General features: G+C 37.4%; 1 protein-coding gene across 11 annotated transcripts in view; it reads right to left on the reverse strand.

Moving 5' to 3' along the window:
• Positions 1-241: 241 nt before the first annotated feature.
• Positions 242-27,363, reverse strand: part of fnbp1b (formin binding protein 1b) — a 220,142-nt gene continuing 193,020 nt past the window's right edge. For 4 of the 11 annotated variants that reach the window (XM_072240170.1, XM_072240169.1, XM_072240167.1 and 1 more), the window contains 3 exons: positions 21,726-21,844; positions 18,753-18,892; positions 9,744-13,755 (listed from right to left, as the gene is read on the reverse strand). In XM_072240170.1, coding sequence (XP_072096271.1) covers positions 13,577-13,755; positions 18,753-18,892; positions 21,726-21,844 — 438 coding nt within the window. In that variant the 3' untranslated portion in view covers positions 9,744-13,576. Of the gene's footprint in view, positions 8,674-9,742; positions 13,756-18,752; positions 18,896-21,725; positions 21,845-27,363 lie in introns of those variants that run through there. The other 7 variants (XM_072240165.1, XM_072240166.1, XM_072240162.1 and 4 more) reach the window with 4 other exon arrangements.

Consider the following 27,363-nt stretch of genomic DNA (forward strand, 5'->3'; position numbering starts at 1 on the left):
GCGCAGTTCATTTTTACAATAAAATATGTTCAAAGGAAGGATTTTTACTAATAGGTTCATATAAAATGATAAAGTTTTCAATTTTTCTAAATGTAAAATAGTTATTCATAATTAAATTTTTATATTACATAGCAATTGCATAGGACCATCTGCAAATACTGTATAACCACTTCCCTCAGTTCAGGTCATGCAGCAATAGGTTCTAGTTCAGTAACAAGAAATTAAGTCCACACAGTTGGTCTTTACATGTTCAAATAAGCTGTTTAATTAAACTTTCACTTTATTTCAAGCCAGGATTTGTTCATTTAAACCTTTAGAAAGGGAAATTAAAGACGCTGATTTCACATTTGGCAAACTCAACGGATAACAAAAGAACATTTTGTTAAATCACAAGCTGAATGCAAGCTTTCTGCTATCACAGAATGAAATATCTACTTCTTTATATTTCGTATTTCCTCCCGTGAAGGATTGCTGATGCTTTATAATTCAGTTTTGTTCCGACTTTCGAGATGCTGATAAGCACTCTGGTCTTCCATTGTCACTTTGGTCTTGTTCCATATGCTCATGTTGCTCACTAGCAGCATTGATAAGATTTTTAAAATAAACTCATAAATTTCATTCATAATATCTGTAGTCACAAGTTCAGAGGCTGCCACTCATTACCAAATCCAAAGTCAGATGATGACACTCACATAATGACTTTGGTTCCCACGATTTCTTTGTTGATGAGGACAAACATTAACATCTTATGATCTTAAAATGCAGAGATTTTCAGGAAAAATAACAACTTATGCTGTAGTTTTAAAGACTAATTATCAAACTGACACTTAGAGATTTCTAGATGCTTATTTTAGAAGTGGTTGGGTGACAACAGAGAGACAGTGTTTTATAAAACTGTTAACATTTCAAATACAGTATTTTATGCAAAAAATATATATCTACAAATGTTTTATTAGTATACTGGCCCCATCCTTATAAACATTTTTTTTAGTTCTTTCCTATTAATAGGCTGAAGTCTCTGAAGTTGGCACACTAGCTCCTCATTCACCTCCAGGAATCACGACAAATCTGGTTTCTTAAGAATTCCAGTGAGAATCTGGAGTCCTGTCGATATCCATCCAGAGTTGGCATAGATTTTGAAATCCTTTCAATATTTTTTTCTTTACCAATTTGCTTATCTTAAAAAATATAATGTAATTTTTCTCAATGCAATTTTATTAAAATAAAATTCATGTTTACAGGTGCTCCATTGTATTTGGAATGTTACCATGCTTTACTCACACTGTTACTCATTCTGTACCTAGGCAGTGAAGTTCAATGACATTAGCATCCCCTGTTTATGGCCCTTTTAAACAGGGTGTTTCTCCCCCTCAGCTCAGTAATATAAAAACATGTTAAATTTATACAAGGGGACAAAAAGACATCTGCCCTCACAACTCCACATTGCATGCATTTAACCCTTAGGCCATGTGAACGAATTTCAAACTGGGCATGGTAAAACATTATACAAGTCTCTTTTCCTCAGAAAAGAAATAAAATTACTGTAAGCAAATGCTCAGTTCAAGTTAAATTTGGACTGTGTACAAATAATTCCACTTCACAAACCTATCCTAGTTTTATCTTACTTTATTTCCTTAGTCAGGCTTGAGGAATATCTGTAATGAGTTTTCCTGAAAAAAAATCACATTATCAAAGGACAGCCAGTTTTGCTGAAAAATTTGTCCATCTGTCTCATTCAGAAATAAATCAGCATCTTCTGCTCTTATTTCAGATTTCCAACATTTGTGTATCACTTTTTAAATTGATTCCTATAATATAGTTCTACATGTGGGTTCGGTATAGGGTAAGTTGGGGAGTGAGCTTTGACAATATTCACTAAAACAGCACAGCATTAAATTGCATAAACTGGAACTTCCATATTGGCACATTTTACAGGGTAAAATAATCTTCTAAAAACAAAAATAACTCAGTGCTCAGAAACAAGGCATAACAAAAGTGCACAATTATAATATTTTTGTAGATATAATTGTATATAAAATTAAAAAAATCAGGATAGTATTTCTGGAGGTCAAAGGTGACAAAGAAGAAAGTTACACTATATAAAAACAGCAAATACAATTTTTATGTCGAACCAACAAACAACATTTGTAATCTTCAATTAACAATAACAGAAGCAACTTTTTCTGGATGGCTTTTTTTCATTTAAAAAAAGTGTTACCACTTTGCTCCAAAATATTCACACAATGAGAGGGAATAAAAGTCAATAAGATGCTAATTGTAACATTCCTATTTCTGGCTCATTTTATATGGCATACAAGATTTTGAAGGCAAAAGCAAAATGATTCATGATGTTGCCCTGATGCTGCTGTTTCGGAGCAGAACAACCTGGCTTCTGATGCCAGCTCCTTGAACTCATCAGCAAAGTCAAAGCAGTCATATCTATAACATTCTACTTCATAGGCTCCTCACATACCATTACAGTTTAAGAATATTACAAGGAAAATTTGATTTACAATACCGCACAGTCCATAGAAATTTATGTTATGAAATCCCTCTCACTCATTATCAGTTAACCATAATAATCCTCCTTAAATGGAAAATTATGATTTCAAATACCTCCAGAACAAAGAAGGGAGACTGGATAACTGCCTGTTTTATAGTGCATTATAAAAAAAAGACCATTTTGTGGCAGCTTGTGAAAAGCAGTTTCTCTATAAACATGAGCTGACAGCCATTTGATTCAATTCTCAATACTTGCCATCTTTCCTGAGTTTTTGTATCTTAAGATCCATAATCAGGGAGTGTGGGCGGGGTTAATTATTTTGGAATGGAACGTTTTATGTCCTTTTCTGGTGCATCATTTGATCAAGCCAGATAACTGTATTTAGTTATGCACTGAATTATGTTATAATGTGCCTGGTTGCTTACTTGTTTATGCATGTATTAATGTTTACAGTATTTTATTTTTTTGAATACTCTTAAACTGAGAACTTTAAATTAATTGAGTGGTTACAAACAGGCTTCTGAATTAGCACTGGACTTCTTGCAGCTCACTCTCAACTTATGTCTTAAGGAGATTAACTTATAACATGATACAGAAAGTGATATCAGAAGTCAACAAGTAAATTGCTATTCAAAGATGAACACTTAAACATTGTACATAAAAAATCTTTCTTAAAATAGGAAACAAAACCAATTAAGATATCTCTATAAATGATATGTATTGTACAGTGCTAATAAGTTCTCAATTTTGTGCATTAATTACAAATAAATACATTAGTAACCACAGTCTATAAAATAATCTAGCAGAGTTTATCATATAGAGTGTGCAATACAGTTTAAACAGACAAGACGATTAAAGAGATTTGAGTCATCGTTAATCCTTGGATGACATATCTCTATAAAGGCAGTTAAAGGAAAATATTCTGTACTGAAAACACTTTTTATGCAAAGTGCTGAGAATGAGAGGATAGAGAGTTCAATAGGCTGATGATGGGTACTAGAAGTAAAAAGAAACAGCAGAGCAAAAACACGCTCTTGGCTTATTATTGTAACAGTAAACTGCAGGAGATGCAGAACAAATTAACTTAGCAAAAGCAAACAGAGCAAGTAGCTTTGGATTGCTAAAAGGCAATCTGAAGTTGACCTGACTATATTTTTCTAACGTATAAGTTGGGCATGTGCAGCTTTTAGAAACTTACTGAAGAAATTTACTAAATTAACTGTATTGGCATTGGACCAAACTCACTGCAGAATGCTTTCATTTTTTGCACTTTATGGAAATGGCTTCAGGCTCTGTTAGACAGCAGGTAGGTGGAGTATCAGCATTATTAACAGTATCTATAGTAACTTAAAAATGTAAACAAATATTCAAAATTAAATCTTGTAACTCCTCAAGCTAACTGTGAGCATTCTAAATGCCAAATTTTACTAACAAGCATAACTTTAATCATACAGTTGCAGTCATTAAGGCAAAATAAGGACTGACTTCTTCAATGAACCATCACCCGTGCCATAACTAAATTGTATTGCAGCTAACTCTGAGTGAAAATTTACTTAAAAATTAAGCATGTCTATATGAAACTTTCTAATGCAGCATTATTGTGCACTATATCTGAATTGCAGATGTATAGTTATTTGTATAGTTATTTTTAAAAAATTGAAATATACAAAAAAATGACCTTAACAGTGATGTACAAACACTGCTAAGATTAGGACAATATTTGCTTAGGAAAGCTGGCAAGTATAGATCCGTAGATTGCAGGGTAGAAATAACAGTCAAATGAGTCTATGTTGAACAAAGAAAAGTCATACTAAGTGAATTAAAGACATGCTAAAACAATGGGCTTTTACTTCCTTTTCAGTTTTGGCTCTCCTGCCCAACAGTGTAATACCTAGTTAGGCCTGGTCCATTTCCATGACTGCATGACAGTTTCATTTTCAATGGTGAATTTGAATTGGTTCACACAATTACTTAATCTATTTCTCTGATAAGTAACAGCACTGCATGTCTGAAGGAAATCCAACATTTTACTCCATTCCAACAGAACAGTGTGTAAAACTGACGTGCTCCTGCAAACATGCTTCCTCCCCAGTTACTTTCACCTTGAAGCAAAGCCCTCAGGTGATTCAGGAAAGCTCATTTAAAAAAACACCCAAATACACCAGGAACAATAGCAAAATTATCTTCAACTCTATAAACAAATCTACAGAAAAAAATCTCATGAGCAATGGCACTTGAATTGAACTTTTGTTAATAAATTAATGATATATTAATTTAAAAATGATTATTAAAATCAGAACATGCACCCTTGCATTTGACTGGGATAGGCAAAGCCAAAACCAAAAAGCAAAAATCACAGCATATGGAGAGGACAGAGCTCCTCCAGAAACAGAGAAATAAAAAAAAAACAATTGCAACCTTTTAAAAAAACAATAGTTGCAAAGAGTGACCACAATATAAAGAAGAATGTTCAGATAGATTTTTTTGGTCCCTTCGTGTGCATTGTTTCTTCAGTAAGTTCATTAGGATTTACTGTTGCTCCTTTGATCCCAACCACTGTCGACTTTGGGTAAGTTTTTTGTCATTTCTGACTACTGTAAAACTACAACTCAACAGTTTGGTAGGTACTGTCAACTATATCTAGTTCCTTCTTTATTCTCTGCATTTAACACATGACTATTATGGACCCATTCTGGATGTGCAAACAGTTCGAGGTTATCTTTCATCTTCCAGTGCCAAGGCCGAACTAGCAAGTAGCAAAACAAGTCATCCCTGGGATCCACATCAGGGAAGCTAACAGTCACTTTTATTTGGTCAATTTAGTTTTACAGAAGTTAAACTATGTTCTTTTTCAAAACATTCTTCTACTGCCAGACTCCATCATGCTGAGATGTTCCATCCCAAATAATCCACAACTTCCATACTCTTTATTCCTAATTGATGACAATCAATTTTTCTAAACATAAGACTTAATAAAATTACTGCTATTAAGATCTAAATACTTATCAAATCTCTACAGTAGATAACAAGGAAACAAAACAATAATCTAATAACCAAGGGGTGAGTTAACAACATATTGCACCATTATGATCTGTGCATAAAACAAAAATAAAAAGGGGAATTGTGGAGGATAGGGATCCCTGGGTAAATGTTAGTTAATTCACAGAATGAACGAGGAACCTCACATTCTCCCAAATCAATAGTTCCATCCAACAGTTGACTCTGGATTTTACACTCAATTCCTATTTCTCTTACACTATTAGAATAAGGTCAAATCTATTGTCCATAGGAAAGGGTGGAAAAATTCTGAGGAAATACTCAAGATGGCTTATCTACACAACCTTTGTTCAATAGGATATGGATAACGCTTGGCTATGTGCAGTGGCCTTCAAAACATTTTGAAAGGGTAATTTCAAAAGCAACTACATTATTTTAGCTCAGGATAAAAATTCTTCCATGGGAAAAGAAAATTAGAGAGCTAAATTCTGAAAAAAATTATCAAGCAATGTACCCAACCATCCAAAATCAATTTAACATTCTATTTACCTTCTTGTGATGACGAGACAGTAAACTATAAATCTGGGTGCTCTAAACTTCTAGCTCCTCCTGGATATTCCTGAACACGTCTCTACAGTCTATCCTCTGGAACACTGAGACACCACAGCTGCACTAGTTTGGTGCATCAAGACAAAAGTTCCTCAAAAATGCATTACAATCAAATGCAAAGAAACAATAAACCCTGATGATTGTAGATTAACTAAAGAAAAAATACACACTTGGAAGGAGTAAAATAGAAGTCTGTGTAATGAAAATCCAAGGAGGACTCCTGTCTTTTAAAGAAATCAATGAGGTATTTACATTTTTTGCAACTGTTGTATTTATAATACTGATATAAAACACAGGGTTTCAGCTGAATTTTATTAAAATGCACTCTACTGTGAAAATGTAGTTAGCTATTTTTTAATTAATTTAGGATTATATATGAGGGTAACCTCTTAGGACTATATGTGAGCCTTTTCTGCTTCATAATTGGTCCTGACAGAATAAATTATGTGTTTTGGTAAAACCTGCACCTTAAAAGCAGCTTCCCATTGTAATTCCAATCATCAATGAGAGGAATTATAAATATAAAAAAAGTCTGAATAATTTTAACAATGTTTGCCAAACAATTACTTTCACACAATGTGAGAATTCTTAAAAAATATATTTTTAATATCAATCAATACAGCCCTGCCAGAAAGAACCAGACACACATTGAACCTCCTGTATGTGCATTTCCAATCTCAAATATTCACCAACAGGATGATAATTAGTAAAGATACATCTCTACTGGAGGTGAAAACAGAGTGCTAGTATGGCTCTTGGTGCTAAGTTGCAGAAAATAACTAGCACGTATTTGAAAGTGGGTTGCCCATTTGACCTCAGATGGAATAATACCACACTGCTCTTTCTCCCATATCCCTTATTACCAATTCAACTTTGTTTTGATCTAGTCTAGGATAATAATGGAACTAGGGATTTAGTGCTGTCTCTTTAAGGTGCAGTTTACAACCAGTAAAACAGCAATTCTTAGTTTAAAAAATGATTGGTCAAGCAATGGGCAAAATTTTTAGAAATCCTCGCAGAAATGCAAATCAAATGCAAGGTGCTTCCCTGAATCTCTCATTCCTGGCTCTATATGCACTGTTAATGTAAACTATTTAGCAAACCATTTCTTCACATTTTCACTCTGATTTTCAGTGGAGAAGTTATTACAAACAGCTGAAACCCCGGTAGTTTAGCAGACAGTGGTTTGTAGGCAGCTTTAAGGAGAGCAGCTACCGTTCAGCATAAACTCCAACAAATACACAGGCGAACATGCAAGAAAATAAAAAGTGTCACATGACCAGCAATTCTACCTCATAAAGCCAACAAAATAACAATGCAGAAATATGTGCTAAGTCACAGGCAGTGACTTTAATTAAGGTGGGCACAGGTAGAGCATCAGGGCGAGCATGCAGACTAGAAAAGATGGGCTGAAGTTCGATGTTGGGCAGTGCTACAACCAAAATGATAATGATGATGTGATGGTAACAAAGAAATCTACCATATACCAGATACATGTACCGCATGACCATAAATGCACTTGGCTAACTGAATTCTGTCATCCCAATTACTGCAGATTTTGACAATTAATTAAAACAACCAAATTCACACTAAAAATAGCAGTTACAAAAAACAGTTCAGTGTTTCTACTTGGCTAAACGCTTACAAGTAAATAGGGACTCAGGTAACTTCTTTGCATATTAAATAACTTTAGGAAGGTGCTCTATTTTACCAGGCTACCTTGGCTGGAGATGTTTGAAAGTTCAGAAGAGGTAGAAAAAAAATCAAATATTGAACTTATTCACAAACTCAGTAGAGGTGAGGATGAATGAAAATTAACTGCATTTTAGTTAATGTTTCATTATATAATTTTTACAGCTTCCAATCACTCAATGCAGTTTCACCTTTTGTAACTAAATACAAGGGTTTCCAATGTGAGCATGTGTAGTAATCATGAGTAATGTAAGAAAGTAATGCTCAAGGCAAGCAGGAATTGATATAATTAGAATTTTGACAGCACTAGTATTTCGGTGAAATAATTTCTATGAACACTGTAAAGATTTGTGGCAACTCTAGATGATCCTTTAAGTTGTTATATAGAAGAAAATGAAATTAAGTTGTCAGTTTGTTTAATTTTACTGTTTGCCCCCAAACATTAAATACCTTCAGCTTGGCTCTATTAATGAGCTCATGAACAATAGCTGCCCACACCCTGGGCAGTTACGGCTGTGGTAATGAAGTACATGTATTCTGTTAAGTAGATTTCAAAATTTATGTCAGGTTTTTTTTAGATGGGCAAAATTTTAAACAGTGGCATGCATCAGGAAATTATTTTTTTTTCCCATCATTTAAAGAGTATCCAGGTTAATTAGAATAGATGGCATGCCATAAAATAATATCAAGCACTTGCACCTTATGATCATATCATTTTTTCTCTCTCTCTGGTTTTGCTTTTGTTTATTAAAAACTAAACCAGGCAAAAAATCCATATAGTCTTCCATTTTTAATATTGTTAAGCAGAAGAACCGTGTTCTTGCATACCAGCTCGCCCCGTGATTCATGGACCAGCACACCACCTTAGGTACCTAGAGTCCAGAGGGGGAAGAAAGGGACACATGTTAGTAACATGGACAATGTTAAGGACAATCAGAAATTTCATAGGTTGTGCAATTTGAGGAAGAAAATTACCAGAATGCATTCAAAAATAATGAAGTACTGAACCTATGCATTCCATTTCTTTGTTTAGCAGCTAGACTCTATGGTGCTTAATAAACTGAAGGCATAAGCAAACACTAAGTATCTTAACAAAATTTTTTAAAATCACAGAAATGTTCAAAATTTTAACCAGAGTACAGAACAAGCAGAAATATAACATGGCCAATTTTAATGAAAAGTGAAAATTTTCTCGTGCAGGGATTCCCAACATGGGGTTCATGGACCCCTTGGTTAATGGTAGGAGTCCATGGCATAAACAAGGTTGGGCACCCCTGATCTAGTGTAATGTAAACATTCTGGATATTAACTCTGACATCAATTAGTAGCTTAGCTCTATGTGCCATTGACATTCTGTGTCAGGTCATTAGCAAACATATCATATATGGAATAAAAACACAAAATGTTGCAAACAGCTTGGTCAGGACATCCGTGGGAAGCAAAAAAAGAGCTCAGTATTCTTCCCATGGATACAACCACACCTGCTGAGTATTTTCAACATTTTCTGCTTTATTTCATGTTTTCAGCAGCTACAGTTTTCAGATATCCGTGCCTTCTTTTTGGAACCGACAATGTATCTGTAGAGAGATAAACTTTCTATTCTCCAAATGATAAGCCATGATTTTAGTTGTTCACCATATGTCCAGAAACAATGGTAAATCATACACTACTGATGCAGCTAAGTGTTCTGAATTCAATCACAGAAGGGTAAATCTTTAAAAGAGAGCAGAAATAAAGGAAATAGCTGATTCAAATGCAAACCAAAGATAATTGTGGGTCCCTATATGAAGAAAAATGGCTCTACAAAGTGTCTGAAAGATTGAATGAAGTCTCCCATTGCAGTTGAATTTCTGTTCACTTGCAGAGGACATGAATCTCATAACCTGCCATAATGTTCTATTGAATAGAAATTAGACACCACCTTACAAGGGGTCTTTATTTAACTGCTGGATTAAAGCACCCATTCTCCAAAATACAGCACAAATATATCATTACTGAAGAAAGTAAGTCATGACATCAAAAGACAGAAAAGATTAAATTATTTTCTTTTTAATATATATTAGAATGCATTTGAAATCGGACACACCAAAAAAGAACATATTAGCTTTAAAATACTGCTTCAAAGCGTGATTCTTTCAGCTTTGGAAGCATCACTATGAAAAGATATAAACAATGGGAGTGATTTCACAGCAACAATTGCTATTTTGTATGATGTGTTATTTTACATAGTTATGTTCTGATTTTCCTACAGCTATGGCGCAACACCAATGTCAAAGTTTTCTTAAAACCATACAACCATTACTTTGAGAAGTGACTGGTAATCATAAATGAAGAAAGGACTCTGGACAATTTTAAAGCTGGCAAGTTTTGACATCTGTTGTCACTAATTTTCCATACACCATGACGCAACACTATGATTACTAACAGCATAATTTGCAACATGTTTGTAGTAACTGTATTATCTCAAGTATCTTTCATAAAGGCACTAAAACAGATTTATTTTCAGGCTCAAAATATAGACAATTTTACAAAAAAAATCAAATGGAGGGACAGATATAACAAATGATGAGAGGGAGATTCAAACCTCCACCCCACTGAGTTGTCGATCTTAGTTCAGCTGCAGTGGGAACATCTCCAAGAGGCAAAGAGCCTTCATGTGGCCAGGAGAATAAGTGGAATTATAGGGCTCTTTCCCTGGTTATTTTAACTGTTTGGCTCACAGCATCACCAGTGGAGGTTTGAAAGCAGGATTCCTGATTGTTCTCTACATGAGAAATAATGTCTGAGAATACAATAGACGGGGAGTGGAATTAGCATTGCTTTTAGACAAATATTAACTTAGCATTATACTTCTTTGGAAGAATGTAACAAAACATCTTTACTCATTTTCACCAAATTATGATTATAAATTGCTACTGTTTAATATCCAATATAGTAAATACAGTAAATTTTCTATGTCGTTATATGTAAAACGCGTTGGCGCATTTGGCCAAGTGGTTAAGGCGTTGGACTAGTGATCTGAAGGTTGTGAGTTCGAGCCTCAGCCGAGGCAGCGTGTTGTGTCCTTGAGCAAGGCACTTAACCACACATTGCTCCTGCATGCTTATAGCCCAGCGGCGGCAGTTGGAGCAGTATGGACAAGACAAGACAAAACTTAAAGAATTAGGAATTGGAGAAGTTCTGAACTAGAAACTTTGAAAATTATCACCATTCCTACAGACCAGCAATAATAACAAAAAAAAAATTCTTTGGAAACAAACAACAGGAGAAAAAAAATTCATTCCTGCTAAGAGATTTGTTTTGTGAGATCACCTCTAATCCTTCCAAAAGACAAAGAACACAAGCCTACTTCACAATGCATCTTCTCACAGGGAAAACCTCTCATCACTGAGTCAAAATAGTGAATCTCAACTGCAACTAAGGGTTGAGACTGGACAAGTAATGTTGTGCCATTTGTCAGGAATCCTAAACCTATGGCCTTCCAAGATATGAGACCGTGTAAATCAACTATTACAGACATTTTGGCTTTTTGGGATGTGCTGAAACAAAAAAAAATGTTTACGATATCTGACCCTACCATCTATTAGAAAGGAACTTAAATATGAAGAATGATGACATAGTAGAAAGCAATCAGCTTCCAAAAGAAGATGTAGAAAACCATATAATTTGTATAATTTTTTGAGACCTCAGAGTCTGGGATATCAAAGTAAAACAAGGTTGGTTTGAAAATTAAATCAAAATTATCTGTCAACATTCACAAAGTATGGGCTGGCTTAATGGATTTCTTTCAACAAAATTCAAAAACATCAAAAAAGGTAAAAGAAAATGAGGGACAAATCACTTGAGTGTTTACTATTTTGTGCTAATTTCTGCTGGTAATGACTGTGCACACAAGTAGAATGTAATGTGGATTTTTCTTTAAATACTGTATTTCAAAAAGGTTATTTGTTGATGAATTCTTCCTTAGCATAAATTGTTGTTACGGTATTGTTATAGACAATAACTAGCGTAGAGCTAAATGTTCAGGTGACAATAGTCATACTTATAATTAATTGCTCACAGCTCCTGATACATGTTTTTTTAAAGTTCATATTAAGTCTTTCATTGTTCTGAACACTTGCATGCATCAAATTTGCAGCAAAAAGTTTTTCTTTCAGAGCCATTCCTATCAAACAGACTTACACTTAAGGTAACAAAACAAATCACAATTATGATTATCAAAATTAACACTGATAACTGATGGACAGGAGAAAGATGTTTCTGACTGTAGAAAAAGTTATGCATCTCCTTGCTGCAGAAATCTCTCTAAAATGGGTTTCTGCAATTTACAAATTTATACACGGTTGTATACTGACTTAAAAGGAGGGCGGTGTACACCAGTGAAGTAAATGGGAGAGAAATTCCTCTTCAGTTTCCAGTGCTAAATGCAAAAAGACAGATGCAGTTGTGCATTGTACTTTGCACTTTTAGTCAAATGACTTCAACGACACTAAATTTACACTCTTTACCCAAGCACCCAAAGAAGTTTTACTCTGCATTGTTTGCAAAATGGTTGTATTCAGTCCTCCTGACATCAACTAATCTCTCTGCTCAAATTTTCTTAGATAATCAGCAAGCTGATTAAGAGATTTTAAAAACTGGGAAACAATAAAAATAAAAGACGGTGCAAACAAAACTAATGGACTAACACATACTTTTGTTCTTAATGGACACCCTGTTATAATTACAATTAGCCCAGGCTGCCATGCAAATAATTACATTCAAAAGATGGTCAAGTAATAGAGATATAAAAAACTGCCTAGTGCTGATGCAGATGGTCCACATTTCAAAGACTAAATAGCAAAATTATTATTAAACAGTGATACATTAGATTATTTAGAAAATTCTCTATTCAGAGACTTGTGCTGCATGCAGTTCATTATGGAAAAATAAAATTGTAAAGAGAGGGGAGAGAGCAGGGTTGGGGGGAGGGGAAAGGGGGAAATGGAAAAGAGGGTGGGGAGGGGAGGGGGAGAGGGTTGGGTGGGGGTAGTGAGGAGAGGGATTGAGAGAAAGAGAAAGAAAAAGAAAGACAAACTGAGAAAAAGAAAAAAGTGCCTTTATATTGCACCTTTCGTGACTTCAGGCTATCCCAGAATGTTTCAAAGAATAACAAAGTACTGTTAACCATTCACTGTCACAATACCGCATGGTGTCAGCAAAACAGCAAAAAAAGGCAACGATATGACCTTGAAAATTACTTACACTATAGACGATAATGTAATATAATGCAGCTGCATCAGCATGGATGTGGATAGAGAACTCTATGGCCTTAAAACTCATAATGTTCTTTAAATAAATAAAATTATGCAGCTATTTAATACAGTAAAATCTGCATACAAATAAAAACACATTATTTGATGTATTAGATTTTGTAACGATAAAATATTAGTTTTCCTCTTTATGGACCATGATTTGACTTTAGTTTGCAAGATAAGAAAAGCATATTGTTTGTATTGGCACAGAGAAAGAATGTTAATTTTCAAACATAATACTCTGAATCCTAACTTTAGCATTGATATTAGGATGTGCTAGAGTCAATTTCACTGATTTTAAACTTCCAACAGCACTTGAGAGTTCTCCCTTCCTTCTCCCCAGCAACATGAAAATGTCACCTTATATCATGCGAAATAATGAAATTACATGATCGCACAATGTATTGCACTTTGTTGCATTCTCTTGTATGTGTAAATCAGACACTGTCCGACATACATTTTACCTAGAGTTTGTTTAAAACTATATATAAGTCATTGCACCTTTGACACTTTTGTCGAGATAGACTTCCACATAAGACGTGGGAACGTATCCTTCCTCATCTTCATTTCGTCGAACTCTTGTCCAACCATCTCCTTTATCTTCCTCAATCACACTCAACATTTCTCCTTCCACAATTGTTATAGTTCCTTCATTCTGACCTGAATTAAAATCAGATTCACAAATCAGGTGTAAAATCAAACCAGATGATAAGCACAAGCATGTCTTAGAAAAGATAAACTTTATTATTTTCTTTCACCCTTCCACATACAACCTTTTAACTTGCAATTTGGATCCACACTTAGGACAGAAATATAGTTTTCTGGAGAAGCTTTCGCTTCGCTTGGTATCTGTCCCCCACTTTTCCTTCGCGTGGTATCTGTCCCCCACTTTTCCTTTGCTACATCGACGACTGCATTGGCGCTGCTTCCTGCACGCATGCTGAGCTCGTTGACTTCATTAACTTTGCCTCCAACTTTCACCCTGCCCTCAAGTTTACCTGGTCCATTTCTGACACCTCCCTCCCCTTTCTAGATCTTTCTGTCTCTGTCTCTGGAGACAGCTTATCTACTGATGTCTACTATAAGCCTACTGACTCTCACAGCTATCTGGACTATTCCTCTTCTCACCCTGTCTCTTGCAAAAATGCCATCCCCTCCTCGCAATTCCTCCGTCTCCGCCGCATCTGCTCTCAGGATGAGGCTTTTTATTCCAGGATGAGGGAGATGTCCTCCTTTTTAAAAAGAAAGGGGCTTCCCTTCCTCCACCATCAACTCTGCTCTCAAACGCATCTCCCTCATTTCACGCACATCTGCTCTCACTCCATCCTCCCGCCACCCCACTAGGAATAGGGTTCCCCTGGTCCTCACCTACCACCCCACCAGCCTCCGGGTCCAACATATTATTCTCTGTAACTTCCGCCACCTCCAACGGGATCCCACCACTAAGCACATCTTTCCCTCCACCCCCTCTGCATTCCGCAGGGATCGCTCCCTACGCGACTCCCTTGTCTATTCATCCCCCCCATCCCTCCCCACTGATCTCCCTCCTGGCACTTATTCTTGTAAGCGGAACAAGTGCTACACATGCCCCTACACTTCCTCCCTCACCACCATTCAGGGCCCCAGACAGTCCTTCCAGGTGAGGCAACACTTCACCTGTGAGTCGGCTGGGGTGATATACTGCGTCCGGTGCTCCCGATGTGGTCTTCTATATATTGCCGAGACCCGACGCAGACTGGGAGATCATTTTGCTGAACACCTACGCTCTGTCCACCAGAGAAAGCAGGATCTCCCAGAGGCCACACATTTTAATTCCACATCCCATTCCCATTCTGATATGTCTATCCACGGCCTCCTCTACTGTAAAGATGAAGCCACACTCAGGTTGGAGGAACAACACCTTATATTCCGTCTGGGTAGCCTCCAACCTGATGGCATGAACATTGACTTCTCTAACTTCCGCTAATACCCCACCTCCCCCTCGTACCCCATCCGTTATTTATTTATATACACACATTCTTTCTCTCTCTCTCCTTTTTCTCCCTCTGTTCCTCCGACTATACCCCTTGTCCATCCTCTGGGTTTCCCTCCCCTCCCCCTTTTCCTTCTCCCTGGGCCTCCTGTCCCATGATTCTCTCATATCCCTTTTGCCAATCAACTGTCCAGCTCTTGGCTCCATCCCTCCCCCTCCTGTCTTCTCTTATCATTTTGGATCTCCTCCTCCCCCTCCCCCTCCCACATTCAAATCTCTTACTAGCTCTTCCATCAGTTAGTCCTGATGAAGGGTCTCGGCCTGAAACGTCGACTGTACCTCTTCCTAGAGATGCTGCCTGGCCTGCTACGTTCACCAGCAACTTTGATGTGTGTTGCTTGTTAATTTTGGAGCCTTGTCCACTGTTGCTGTTTCATTTCCAGTGAATGCCAGATGTCCCAAAAGAGACTTGAAAAGATTTGGTTTAAATTTTTCTGCACAATGCCCCATCATACTTGCAGCTGTAATGCAGTTTCAACCCCGATACTGTTTCTGATTATCTGTGGTTATTTCACAAATACATCAACACCATTTTCATGTACCTAATCTTAACCCCTTTATTCCCTTAATATCCAAAAATCTATATACCAAAATCACTTCTGAATCTTCTAAACTCATAACACCATAAGACATCGGAGAACTTGGCCATCCAGCCCATTGAGTCCACTCAGCCATTTCATCCCGAATCCTATTCAACACAATACACCTGACCTCTTACCACATCCCTTGATACCCCCACCAATCAGGAATCTATCAACTTCTGCTTTGGCGGGCGGCACGACGCAGCACATGCAGCCTCTCCAGTGAAATGATATCTTATTTGTTAAATAGGGTACTGTGCACAATTCTGATTTGATGGAGACAGCCGTGAGAAGCACGGAGGAACATCTGGAGAAACTGCTGAAATGCCCGGTTCACTGCCACTGCTACTGTGCGATCGAGAATCTCCGGAGGGAAGGCCCCAAATCCTCGGCTTTGCCTGCTGCCTGTTGCCGGGGCGGGGGTCGAAGTGCTTGGCAGAGATGGTGCTCGGTGTCGGAGGCTCGAAGTTTTCGGACGACTCACAGTCGGACTGTGGTCGGGCGTGGCAGGGAGAGTTTTCTTCCTTCTCCCGTCTGCATGAGATGTGGGACTTTCAAGAGACTTTGAACTTTTTTACTGTGCCCATAGCCTGTTCTTCATCAAATTACTGTATTGTTTGCACTGTTGTAATTATATGTTATAATTATGTAGTTTTTGTCAGTTTTTCAGTCTTGGTCTGTCCTGTGTTTCTGTGATATCACACCGAAGGAATATTATACTATTTCTTAATGCATGCATTACTAAATGACAATAAAAGAGGACTGCGTGTCCTCATAATGTAATCTAATCTAATATACCCACGGACTTGGCCTCCACCGCAGTGTGGCAGACATTCCACAGGTTTACCATTCTTTGGCTAAAAAAAAAACTACTCCTTACCTCTGTTCTAAAAGGTCTTCCCTCAATTTTGAGGCTGTGCCCTCTAGTTCTGGATACCCCCACCATAGGAGGCATCCTCTCCACATCCACCTTCTCTAGTCCTTTCAATATTCAGTAGGTTTCAATGAGACCTCCATGCATTCTTCTAAATTCCAGTGAGTACAGGCCCAAAGCTGCCAAACGCTCTTCATATGTTAACACATTCACTCCTATAATCATCCTCGTGAACCTCCTCTGGACTCTCTCCAATGACAATGACATCCTTACTGAGATATGGGGACCAAAACTGTTGATAATACTCAGAGTGCATCCTGACTTGTGTCTTATAAAGACTTGCATTTATATTTTATTCCCCTTAAAATAAATGCCAAATATTGCATTTGCCTTCTTTACCACAGACTCAACCTGTAAATTAACCTTCTGGGAGTATTACACAAGGACTCCTAAGTCCCTTCGCAGCTCTGATGTTTAAATTTTCTCCTCATTGAGATAACATTCTGCACTGTTGTTCCTTTTACCAAAATGCATTATCATAATTTCCCAAAACTGTATTGCATCTGCCACTTTTGCCCATTCTTCCAATTTGTTTAAGTCCTGCTGAAATTGCATTGCTTCCACTGCACTGTCTAACCCTCCACCTATCTTCGTATCATCATTGACAAACAACGTGAAAAATAGCAGTCGCAATACTGACCCCTGAGGAACACCACTAGTCATGGCAGCCAACCAGAAAAGGCCCCTTTTATTCCCACTTGCTGCCTTCTGTCTGTCAGCCATTCCCCTATCCATGCCAGTATCTTTCCTGTAACGTTATAAGATTTTACCTTGTTAAGCAACCTCATGAGAGGCATCTTATCCAATGCCTTCTGAAAATCTAAGTAAATGAAATCCACTGCCTCCCTTTGTCCACCCTGCTTGTTACTTTCTCAAGGAATTCTAATAGATTTGTCAGGCAAGATTTCCCTTTACAGGAATCACTTTGACTTATTTTATCATTAGTCTCCAAGTACCCCAAAACCTCATCCTAAACACTTTCCCAACCACTGAGGTTAGGCTAACCAGCCTATAATTTCCTCTCTTTTGGCTTCCTCCCTTCTGAAAGAGTGGAGTGACATTTGCAATTTTCCATTCCTCCAGGACCATGCCAGAATCAAGTGATTCTTGAAAGACCATGACCAATGCATCTGTTATCTCTTCAGCAACCTCTCTCAGGACTCTGGGATGTACTCCATCTGGCCCAGATGACTTACCCACCTTAAGACCTTTCAGTTCGCCTAGCACTTTTTCCTTTGTAATAGCAATGAGACTCACTCCTGTTCCTTGACACTTACGGACCTCTGGCATTCAGCTGGCGTCTTCCACAGTAAAGATTGAAGCAAAGTACTTATTAAGTTCATCTGCCATTTCTTTGTCCCCCATTACTACCTCACCAGCATCATTTTCCAATGGTCCAATATCAACTCTCCCTTATATTATCAGCTAGATTGCCCTCATATTTCATCCTTTCCTTTCTTATAGCTTTTTTAGTTACCTTTTAGTTTCATTTTAAAAGCTTCCTAATCATCCAATTTCCCACTCATTTTTGCTACCTTACGTGCCCTTTCCATGGTTTTTATGCAGTGTTCAATTTCCCTTGTTAGCCACAGTTGCTTAGCCCTGCCATTTGAGAACAACTTCTTCTGTGGGACAAATCTATCCCGCACCTTGTGAACTATTCCCAGAAACCTCAGCCACCTCTGTTCTGCTGTCATCCCCGAAAGTATCCTCCTCCAATCCACTTGGGCAAGCTCCCCTCTCATGCCTCTGTAGTTCCCATTATTTCATTCCGATACTGATACATGTCACTTATACTCCTCTGTCTCAAACTGCAGTATGAATTCAATCATATTATGATCACTGCTCATGAGTCTACTGTTTAATTTCTTCTTATAAAATACATGCCATCTAAAGATCAGATTTCCTTTGTTCCAAGCATATCCTTCAGTGGTGCAGAGATCTAAACTGCATATAACATCCCAACACCCTCACCCTCTACTCTTTACTCCAATCCTATTGAAAGACAGGCCGACATATTGATTACCTTTCTTTGGAAAGAGAATTTTGCTGGTGCTGCAGGATTTCTATGTAGTGGAATTAACTTCTCTATTTTCTCCAGTGTTTTTACCTTCAAAAGCATACATGGCCTTGCACGTGCCAATTGAGGCCAGTACTTCTTCATCATCAAACTCGTCATCAAATTCATTCTGGGCTGCAACTTTTAACTGAGGGTCCTGGCTCTGTTCTTCGGTATAACTCCCATCAGGGCTGCTCAAGAAACAAAGAAATACAGTAACTATAGAATAGCATTTCCTTAAATACACCAGTGCTGATCCACAGGCAACTGCAGCATAATGACAAATAGAAATTATATAGCGGAACATTAACAGAATACTGGATTCAATTAATTCATGGAAATTTATGTCACAGAAGATAACTATTGTGCTTATTGTATCCAAGCGGGAAAAGTTGCAGATTTCCTAGAGCTTTTAGTGATATCTTGATTTTACTTTGCTTCAGATTCCAATAATCCAGCGCCTCCGGATTTTGGTATTACTGGACAGGCAGATTTTCAAAGTACTGGATATTACTCACATTAATATCCCAACACACTTGAAATTATTTTAAAAAATTTTTCACGGTAGTGTTATGCATTTTCCAGTGAACCCAGTGAGTTTAAAGTGAACACAGGAAACAGTGAGACAGACACCAAACTATCAGGATTACCAACCAATCAGAAAGTGGATTATTGGAGTTTTACTGTTTTCCATTTGAAATAAGTTAATTGATTATCATGTATATGTTGACATTTGGCAGTAATAATGACTGTTTCATTGATCTGGTGATTCTTTAATGTTTTCGTCTCATAAGAGAGCTACACTGTAAGCAGTTCTTTAACATTTCTATAAATTATTACTCAAAACCAACAACTACATAACCTTTTTGCTTTACGATATTGACTCTATCAGTACTTTACTTCACATTTACAGCAAATGGTATTTTTGTTTTACTTAACCAAAAATCTGCTCTCTAAACCTAAACATTAGCTACATCATACTGGGAATTCACAGGAATGTGCCGGGTACAAGACCCTCTGTCAAACCGCAAGTCAGTGATCCTGTGGCACCCTGTAAAGTAATTCTAACAGCAGCATCAAAAGTTAAGTTCACAAGAAAAACAATTTAAACTAGATTGTAAACACTTATTTCAGAATATTAACAGCAATTCGCAATTTACAAACTGCAGGAGAAATATGTTAGCCTGTCACCAAATCAACTGATTCTAATTTATCCTTTCTACTCTATTCTAAATTAAATAATATAATCATAATTAGGTGACGATTTGAATAATTGGGGACTTTATGCAAAATTACTTCAAGGGAACAAAAACAATGGTTGCAATATTGGAATAGTTGTGGAACTTCAATTTACCTGCTGTGGAATTTAAATAAATCTAGAATGAAAGGTCATTATCAATAACTCTAACAATGTAACTTCATTATTAATATCCATCCAATTCGCAGACACAACTAGAAAAGGATTTTTGTCATTCATGTGACGTAGAGACCACTGGTAAGATCATCAAACTGTCTGTAGCCTATACCACCTTCTACTACCAATTACTCCCTTCCCATAGCTGACGAGTTAGCCCTGTTCCACACAGAATAAAGCTTGGATAACGCACTTGAGAATACAAGATTACAAGATACAGTCTGGACAATGCAATCTCAGATCAGTTACAAAATGTTAAGTGGCCACTTGTCCTACCAAGTTCATGCTTGTTCATTGTACCGAAAGCCAGTCAATCCCCAAATTCCAGTACTTTTCCCATGGCCCCGTAAACTGACTGAGTTCTCTAGGGAACAATTACCAGAAAGGGTCTATGGCAGATAAGAGAGAAAGAAAAGAAACTGGTCTAATTTTTACAAATCCATCTGATTTTCATGTTATTTATTCATGACAAGGTTGGTGATTAAGTTGGAAATAAGTGAAGATAATTTTCCCCCTCCCTCTCCTCTTCAATTCCCTACTCTGGCCTCCCTCTTACCACTTCTCTTCTCCTCACCTCCCCCAGTGCCCCTCCTTTTTCATTTCTTCCATGGTCCACTATCCTGTCTTATCAGATTCCTTCTTCTCCAACATTTCTCACTGCTGACTAGAAGGAGTTTCTACATTCTCCCCGTAACCACGTGGGTTTCCTCTGTGTGCTCTGGTTTCCTCCCACAGTCCAAAAGGCATACCGGTTGGTAGGTTAACTGGTCATCGTAATTTGTCGGGCGATCGAGCTAGTGTTAAAGTCGGGGGTTGCTGGGCAGCGCGGCTCGAAGGGCTGGAAGGGCCTATTCTGTGCTGTATCCCAGTAAATGAATAAATAATTTACCTATCACCTCCCAGCTTCTTCCTTCATCCTCCCCTCTCCCATTGCCCTGGCTTCACTGATCACCTTCTAGCTTGTAATCTTTCCCTCCCCCGCCTTCTTATTCCGGCATCTTCCCCCTTCCTTTCCAGTCCTGATGAAGGGTCTTGGCATGAAATGTCAACTGTTTATTCATTTCCATTCATGCTGCCTGACCTGCTGAGTACCTCCAGCATTTTGTGTGTGTGTTGCTCTGGATTTCCAGCATCTGCAGAGTTGCTTGTGTTGAAGACAAGTTCTTTGTCTTAATAGAGGTACCCTCAATATTGATATGTATGACTTTAATGGGATATAATTAAAATAGAGTTAATAGCTCAAAAGTGAACAATCTTGTGGCAAATGAATGTCACCAGGAACAGCAGACTTTTATTCTCCACCATCTGTAGTCTCTTATCCTGGTATATTCTTCACCTATACTGTCACTACAGTCAAGAGTATGAGCTTCTCTGAGAGCTTGTCAGAAATAGCACCAAATGTTCCCAAAACTGAGATGTTGATCTGGTGAAGCCATAAACAGGAAGACATAGATCAGATCACTCTATGCAATCTGACCACATCCTTTTGTGAACTGACTTCAGATTCAACAAGACCCAGTGCAAAGAGACCAGCATCATCTGCAACCATCTTCAGCTTCTCAATGTATATCTTACTCTCTCTGTTACCCAGAATAGTAACCATACTGTACCTCTCTCTGTCTTGTGCACAGTTGTTGACAGCACTGCTCTGCAACTCGTACATTTCACTCTGCCGCCGTGTTTGATCAGCTTTAGCTGGTAAGCGACCTTCTACCTCTGCAAGCCATGCCTGAGAAAAATTAAGAATGAATCTTGAAATATGCAAAAACACAAGACTGATGCAGCTTTAACGGACAGAGAATTATATTACTTTCTTCATATTTCGAAATGGAAAATAAAAAAATCCTGATGGTATGGCCTACGATGAGAATTTTGTGCAGTATTCACCGTATGCAGTATTTAATAAAATTATTTGATTAAATCCTTATGTCATGTGCTTACATTTGAGCTAAAAATGTGTAGTAAGGCATCTGAAAAGGACCTACATGTGAGGCTAGTCCAGAGATTAAGTCACATGGGATCCAAGGCTATTTGAATCCAAAATTGGTTTGGTAATAGGAGGGTAGCAGTGGAAGGATGCACTTCTGATTAAAAGTCTGTGACCAGTGGTCGGTGTTCAGACTCCATGGTTTGAAATATACATAGATTTGTTTATGAATGTAGGAAGTTAATATTTTCTCTTTTCAAGATTGTTCTATTCATACAAAAGAATCAAATGGCAGAGTTACACTTTGGGATTTCTATGCTATAATGCACCCCATCCAAAGGGGGAATTGTTTGCTGGTCATTAGTGCGAATTCAATGAACTTAGGCTATCACTGATTTGTGGGCATACTTAATAAATCCATAATAGAATAATAACCATAATTGGATCATGAAAGTCTGCACCAATTTGCCTTGGTTTTAAAGTGTATGCAGGTTAGGAGAAACAGGGTATATATATAAATCACTGAAAGTAGCAAAGTTTTTTAGAGAATATGATGAAGTTTCAGGTCAAATACATGAGAACAAAAGATTATAAAACACCGATTAAGCCACAACAGATCAATATTCAAATCTGGTCATCTAACTTGAAGAAGGATGTGAAGGTTTTAGAAAGAGTGCAAAAAATGTTTACCACAATGGCCTGAGGGCTTCAGCTACCAGATTATACTGCAGAATCCAAGGTTGTTTTTGAATCACAGAACGTTGAAAGGAAATTTAATACATGTGTATATGATCATGACTGTTTCAGAAAAGATAAATGCAGGAAGCTGTACTATTGGTAGATAGTTCAAAGACCAGAGGAACAGATTTAAAAGTCTTGGCCAAAATGATTCAAAGGGGACATGACAAGAATCTTTAAACAGTAAGTAGTCATAATTTGGAACTTCCTGTCTTTAGAAACAGAATCAAACTAGGCTTTCAATAGTCCCAAGAGAAAATATTTTTTTCAGGCTCTAGGGAAAGTGCAGAGGAATGAAAATGATTGGCTAGTTCTTCATGGATTCCAGCAGGGGTTGAAATGTGGAATGTATTATAAAAGCTCTATAATTCTACTGTTGAATTCTCAAAGGGATCAATATAAGGATGTGCAATTTAACTCCAAAGCCTCATTGCTACACTGCTGAATTTCCAGTTCTGACGTAAAATTCATTTAACATGCTGTTGTCAAAGCTGAATATTCCTTAAAGAAATTCTGTTTTGTTCAACTGCTGTTGTAGAAAAACTCCTCCTTCTCCAAGAATAAAAATGCTTATTATGCTTCAAAAGAAAAACAAGAATTAAAATATAGCTGTTACTGGTAGAGAAAAATATTGCTACTAAGGCATGAACTAGATGTTCATACAATCTGGCTAAAGGTTGAGAACTGGCAATATGCTTCCTCTTTGCCTTAATTCCATCAGCAACGTGAGATTCCTCGCATCAGTAGATTCATGGATATGTTATTTGCTGCATTTTCTGTTCCTATTGGATTGAAATGTACTGGCTAACGATATTAATTAATTTATTTTGCAATTATTTAATTATTTTCATATCTAATCTATACTGTTAATTTCATCCAAGATAGGGGTAAGAAATGCTACAATTAGCTTTACTGCCTCATGAAGAAGGAAATTATTCACATTGCTTGCTTATAGTGTCTTCAGAAAAGGAAGATGAAAATAACCTCTTTCTGTGAAATTAGAAGTTGATAATAAACACTTTGTCAGTAAAATTACACCAGAGAAGTTTATTGACTGCACATTCACAAAAAATCAAATGCATTCTACTTAATTTACTGCATTATTTCTAAATTTTAGGATGAGAATGCACTGTGTATTTACACAGCATGTGGAACAAACGTAAATATCTGAGGCGAAATTATTATAGACACAAGAAAGCCTGCAGATGTTGTAAAACCAAAGCAACACACACAAAATGTTGAAGGAATTCACCAGGTCAGGTAGCATCTAAGGAAATGAATGAACAGTTGACATTTAGAGCTCAGACCTGAAGAAGGGACTCAGCCCGAAATGTCCACTGTTTATTCATTTCCATGGATGTTGCTTGACTTGCTGAATTCCTCCAGCATTTTGTGTGTGCTGCTATTAGTTATATCATTTTATTTTACATTAATGGTCTGGTGACATCAGGAATTTTGAATTTTGCCTCCATTTTTGATGTTAATGAGCTGGCGCATCATGGCAATGCAAGGCATGAATTTCTACATAAGAGCCTTGAAAGTCCACAAGTTATTTTGTAAGTCCAACACCACAATTTGGGCACTTATTTGTACATGAAGCAGAAATCTTTTTTTCTATTAAATGAAGGCTCAAATTTTCAAATATGATGTGACCCTTTCAGCAATCTACATTCTATTTGGATTCTGCGCACTTACTATATATGTGTATCATCAGGGCTCACACACACCAAATCACTGAATACTGTACCCTGGTATTTTGATTGTTATTCAATGGAAGTTAATTCAACTTAGAAATATGACATACACCTATGGCCAACATCAACTGATGCAAAGAATGGAGAGAGAATGGGTGGTGTTGATGTACAAAGAGAATATGACTTTCTTTCCATGTCACTGCAGGCCAACATAGAAGTTCAGCAAATGATTACCAAGGCAATTAGTATGTTAGCTCTTATTATGAGAGTCAAGTCTTATTTCAATAGTTTAGGACCAGGGTGAGACCACAAATGGAGAATCATTTGGATTTAGTCTTCTGACCGAAGAAATAATTACTTGCCATTGTGGGAGTGCAGGGAAGAGTCATTGTACCAGTTGCAGAATTTACCATACAGGGAGCCTGAGTTATCTGGAACTGTATTTTCTATACTTCAGAAGAATTTGAAGATCTCATTGAAACTTAATAAAAATCATGAGGGGATTTCCAGTTTAAATGCATGAAAGGTATTTTCCCTGCTGAGGAGACAAAGAACATGGGGAAGAGTTTCAGAAAAAAAAAGAGCAGGCCATTTAGGAATGAATGAGGAGAAATGTCTTCACTCAGACAGTGATGAACCTTGGGAAAGTAGGTGGATATGGCCTAACTATGTTCTTTTATTTCCACACTTGAACATGCTGATTGCAATCTGTAGACACCAGAGGGCATAATAATACTAAATGAATTCTGAGTAAAGCTCCCTTTCAAGCAATGTCTGTTGTTATCTTACTGTAATTATTTAACCAACAGTTGTCCAGATTGAGAGAATAAACTAATCACTCTTCTTTGTTACCATTCTGCAGACTGTATGGTATGTTGCTTTAGTTTCTGTTGGCCTCCTTCAGTACTGTCAGGGCTGCAGGCACAAACCTGCATGGCTATTCCTTGCACCAAGGTGTCTCAATGAACCCTTTTTTTTCCATAAATGTGCTTCTTAGTTTTCTCCCCATCTTCTTTGAAGGCTGGTTAGGATGAGGCACTTCCATTAGCTTAACTCAACAAATGTTCATATGTAACCTTAACCAGTATGCTACGAGTTATTTTCAGTATAGACTGTGCTGCAGATAAGCCTAAACCTGTTCTATGGCAAAAATTACATGTGCATTCTTTAAGAATGAGTCAGCTTCAGAACCCAAAGTACTAATCTGGTCAAGACCAGCTAAATTAGCAGACATGGGAGTAAATCAAGGGCCTGGATATAAATTGCAAGATCTAACTCAGTCACTGATAAAACCCCACTTTCATTTCACAGGTCATTTTCACTATGCGGGAAAATGGAATGAAAATGACTGTGGTTTATCATACTGATAAACATCACAGTTTATTCATTATGTAGCACATTTTCTGATAAGGACAACACTACAGAACGTAGTAGAATGATGTAGTCACGGTTCAGTGTCCTGACATAAACTAATTATCTGCTCACTTATTTATCAAGGGATAAGAATGTTTGTTGTTTATCATTAAATCAAAATTGTTAATCAGACCTTAGCGCATACAACACAATTTGTATACTTGCAACTTCATTCTTGACTAAAGTTCTCCGTCAGAAAAAAGGAGCAAGTGCTTGCTGATATTCGATTTCCTTAATTTCAGAACAGGTTTTAGTTATGTACTTTACAGTCCAAACTAACTTCAATACTGAGCAAATATGCAGTCACTGCCACTAATGAGTCCTATGGCCAAGACTTTGGCCTGTGGGTTTGGCATTGTGACACAAACACCAACAAGATTTCACATTGCATTTCTAAATGCACAGCAACAGCTGATCATAGTCATGCTTCTAGGAAGACTACAGATGGTCTCAATATCCCAAACTAAGAAATCAAAGATACCTATAGTACTTCCTGAAGACCGGTGCTAGAAAATGTACATGATTCAACACAGCACACATAATAAATGACAGTGAAACATCCCATGAATCAACATCTTGTCAACAGATGTTTCATCCAGGAATAATGGCTACCCAACCCGGGAGACTGAAGAAGCCACAGAGCTAGCCGCTTTTATGAATCAAAAAGGGATCATGAATCACTGGAAAACAAACCTCTCATGCTTATCATAATCAAAAAAAATTAACCTTTTCTGTTATGTTCTACATAAAAGCAAAAACACGGATTCAAAGTTCACAAATGAGCACCAAGTTAACCATTATTGAAGAAAAAGTATTCAAGAACATTAATGCATTATGCCTGTTAGGCTACAGAATACAAAAGTTTAAGGTGAAAAATATTAGCTATCATCAGCTCCAATCAGGCAGAAGATCAAATTGAGCAATCAATGCAGTTATTGATTACATTATTGAAATGACAACTTTAGTACTGGTCAGAAAAATTTGAAATAAAGCGATGCTGCAGACTGTAACATCGAAACAGTGAGCTATTAGGTTCCCCTCTCGCTGTGAAGGGGTGACACCTATCTCTGACTTGCTAGTGAGAGAAAGAGAGAGCCTGTGGTATGTCGAAGTGCTGGGTTATGGACTGTAGACCTAAATCATGGTCTCTTTGGAGGACTTTGCTATTGCTTGCTTGGTGAGTGGTGTGGGGGGCTGATACTTCCTGCTGGAAAAAGTGGTAGGAGGGTTGATGCTTTGCTGTTGTTTGTGCATGGGGGGCTTTGGGGTTCTAATGTTTTTCTGTCATTCATCCTTTGGGGTTTTCTTCTGTTTCGTGGATGTCTGTGAAGAGTAAGATTTCAGGTTGTACACTGTATACGTTCTCCAATATTAAATGAAACCATTGAACCATTGCACTCCAGAACTAGCTGAGGCTCCAACCAAGATGCTCTCGTACAGTTACAATACTTGGCATCCTCCTGACTTGGTTAATTT

The sequence above is a fragment of the Mobula birostris genome, chromosome 22 (genome assembly GCF_030028105.1).
Source record: "Mobula birostris isolate sMobBir1 chromosome 22, sMobBir1.hap1, whole genome shotgun sequence".
NCBI classification, from domain to species: Eukaryota; Metazoa; Chordata; class Chondrichthyes; order Myliobatiformes; family Myliobatidae; genus Mobula; species Mobula birostris.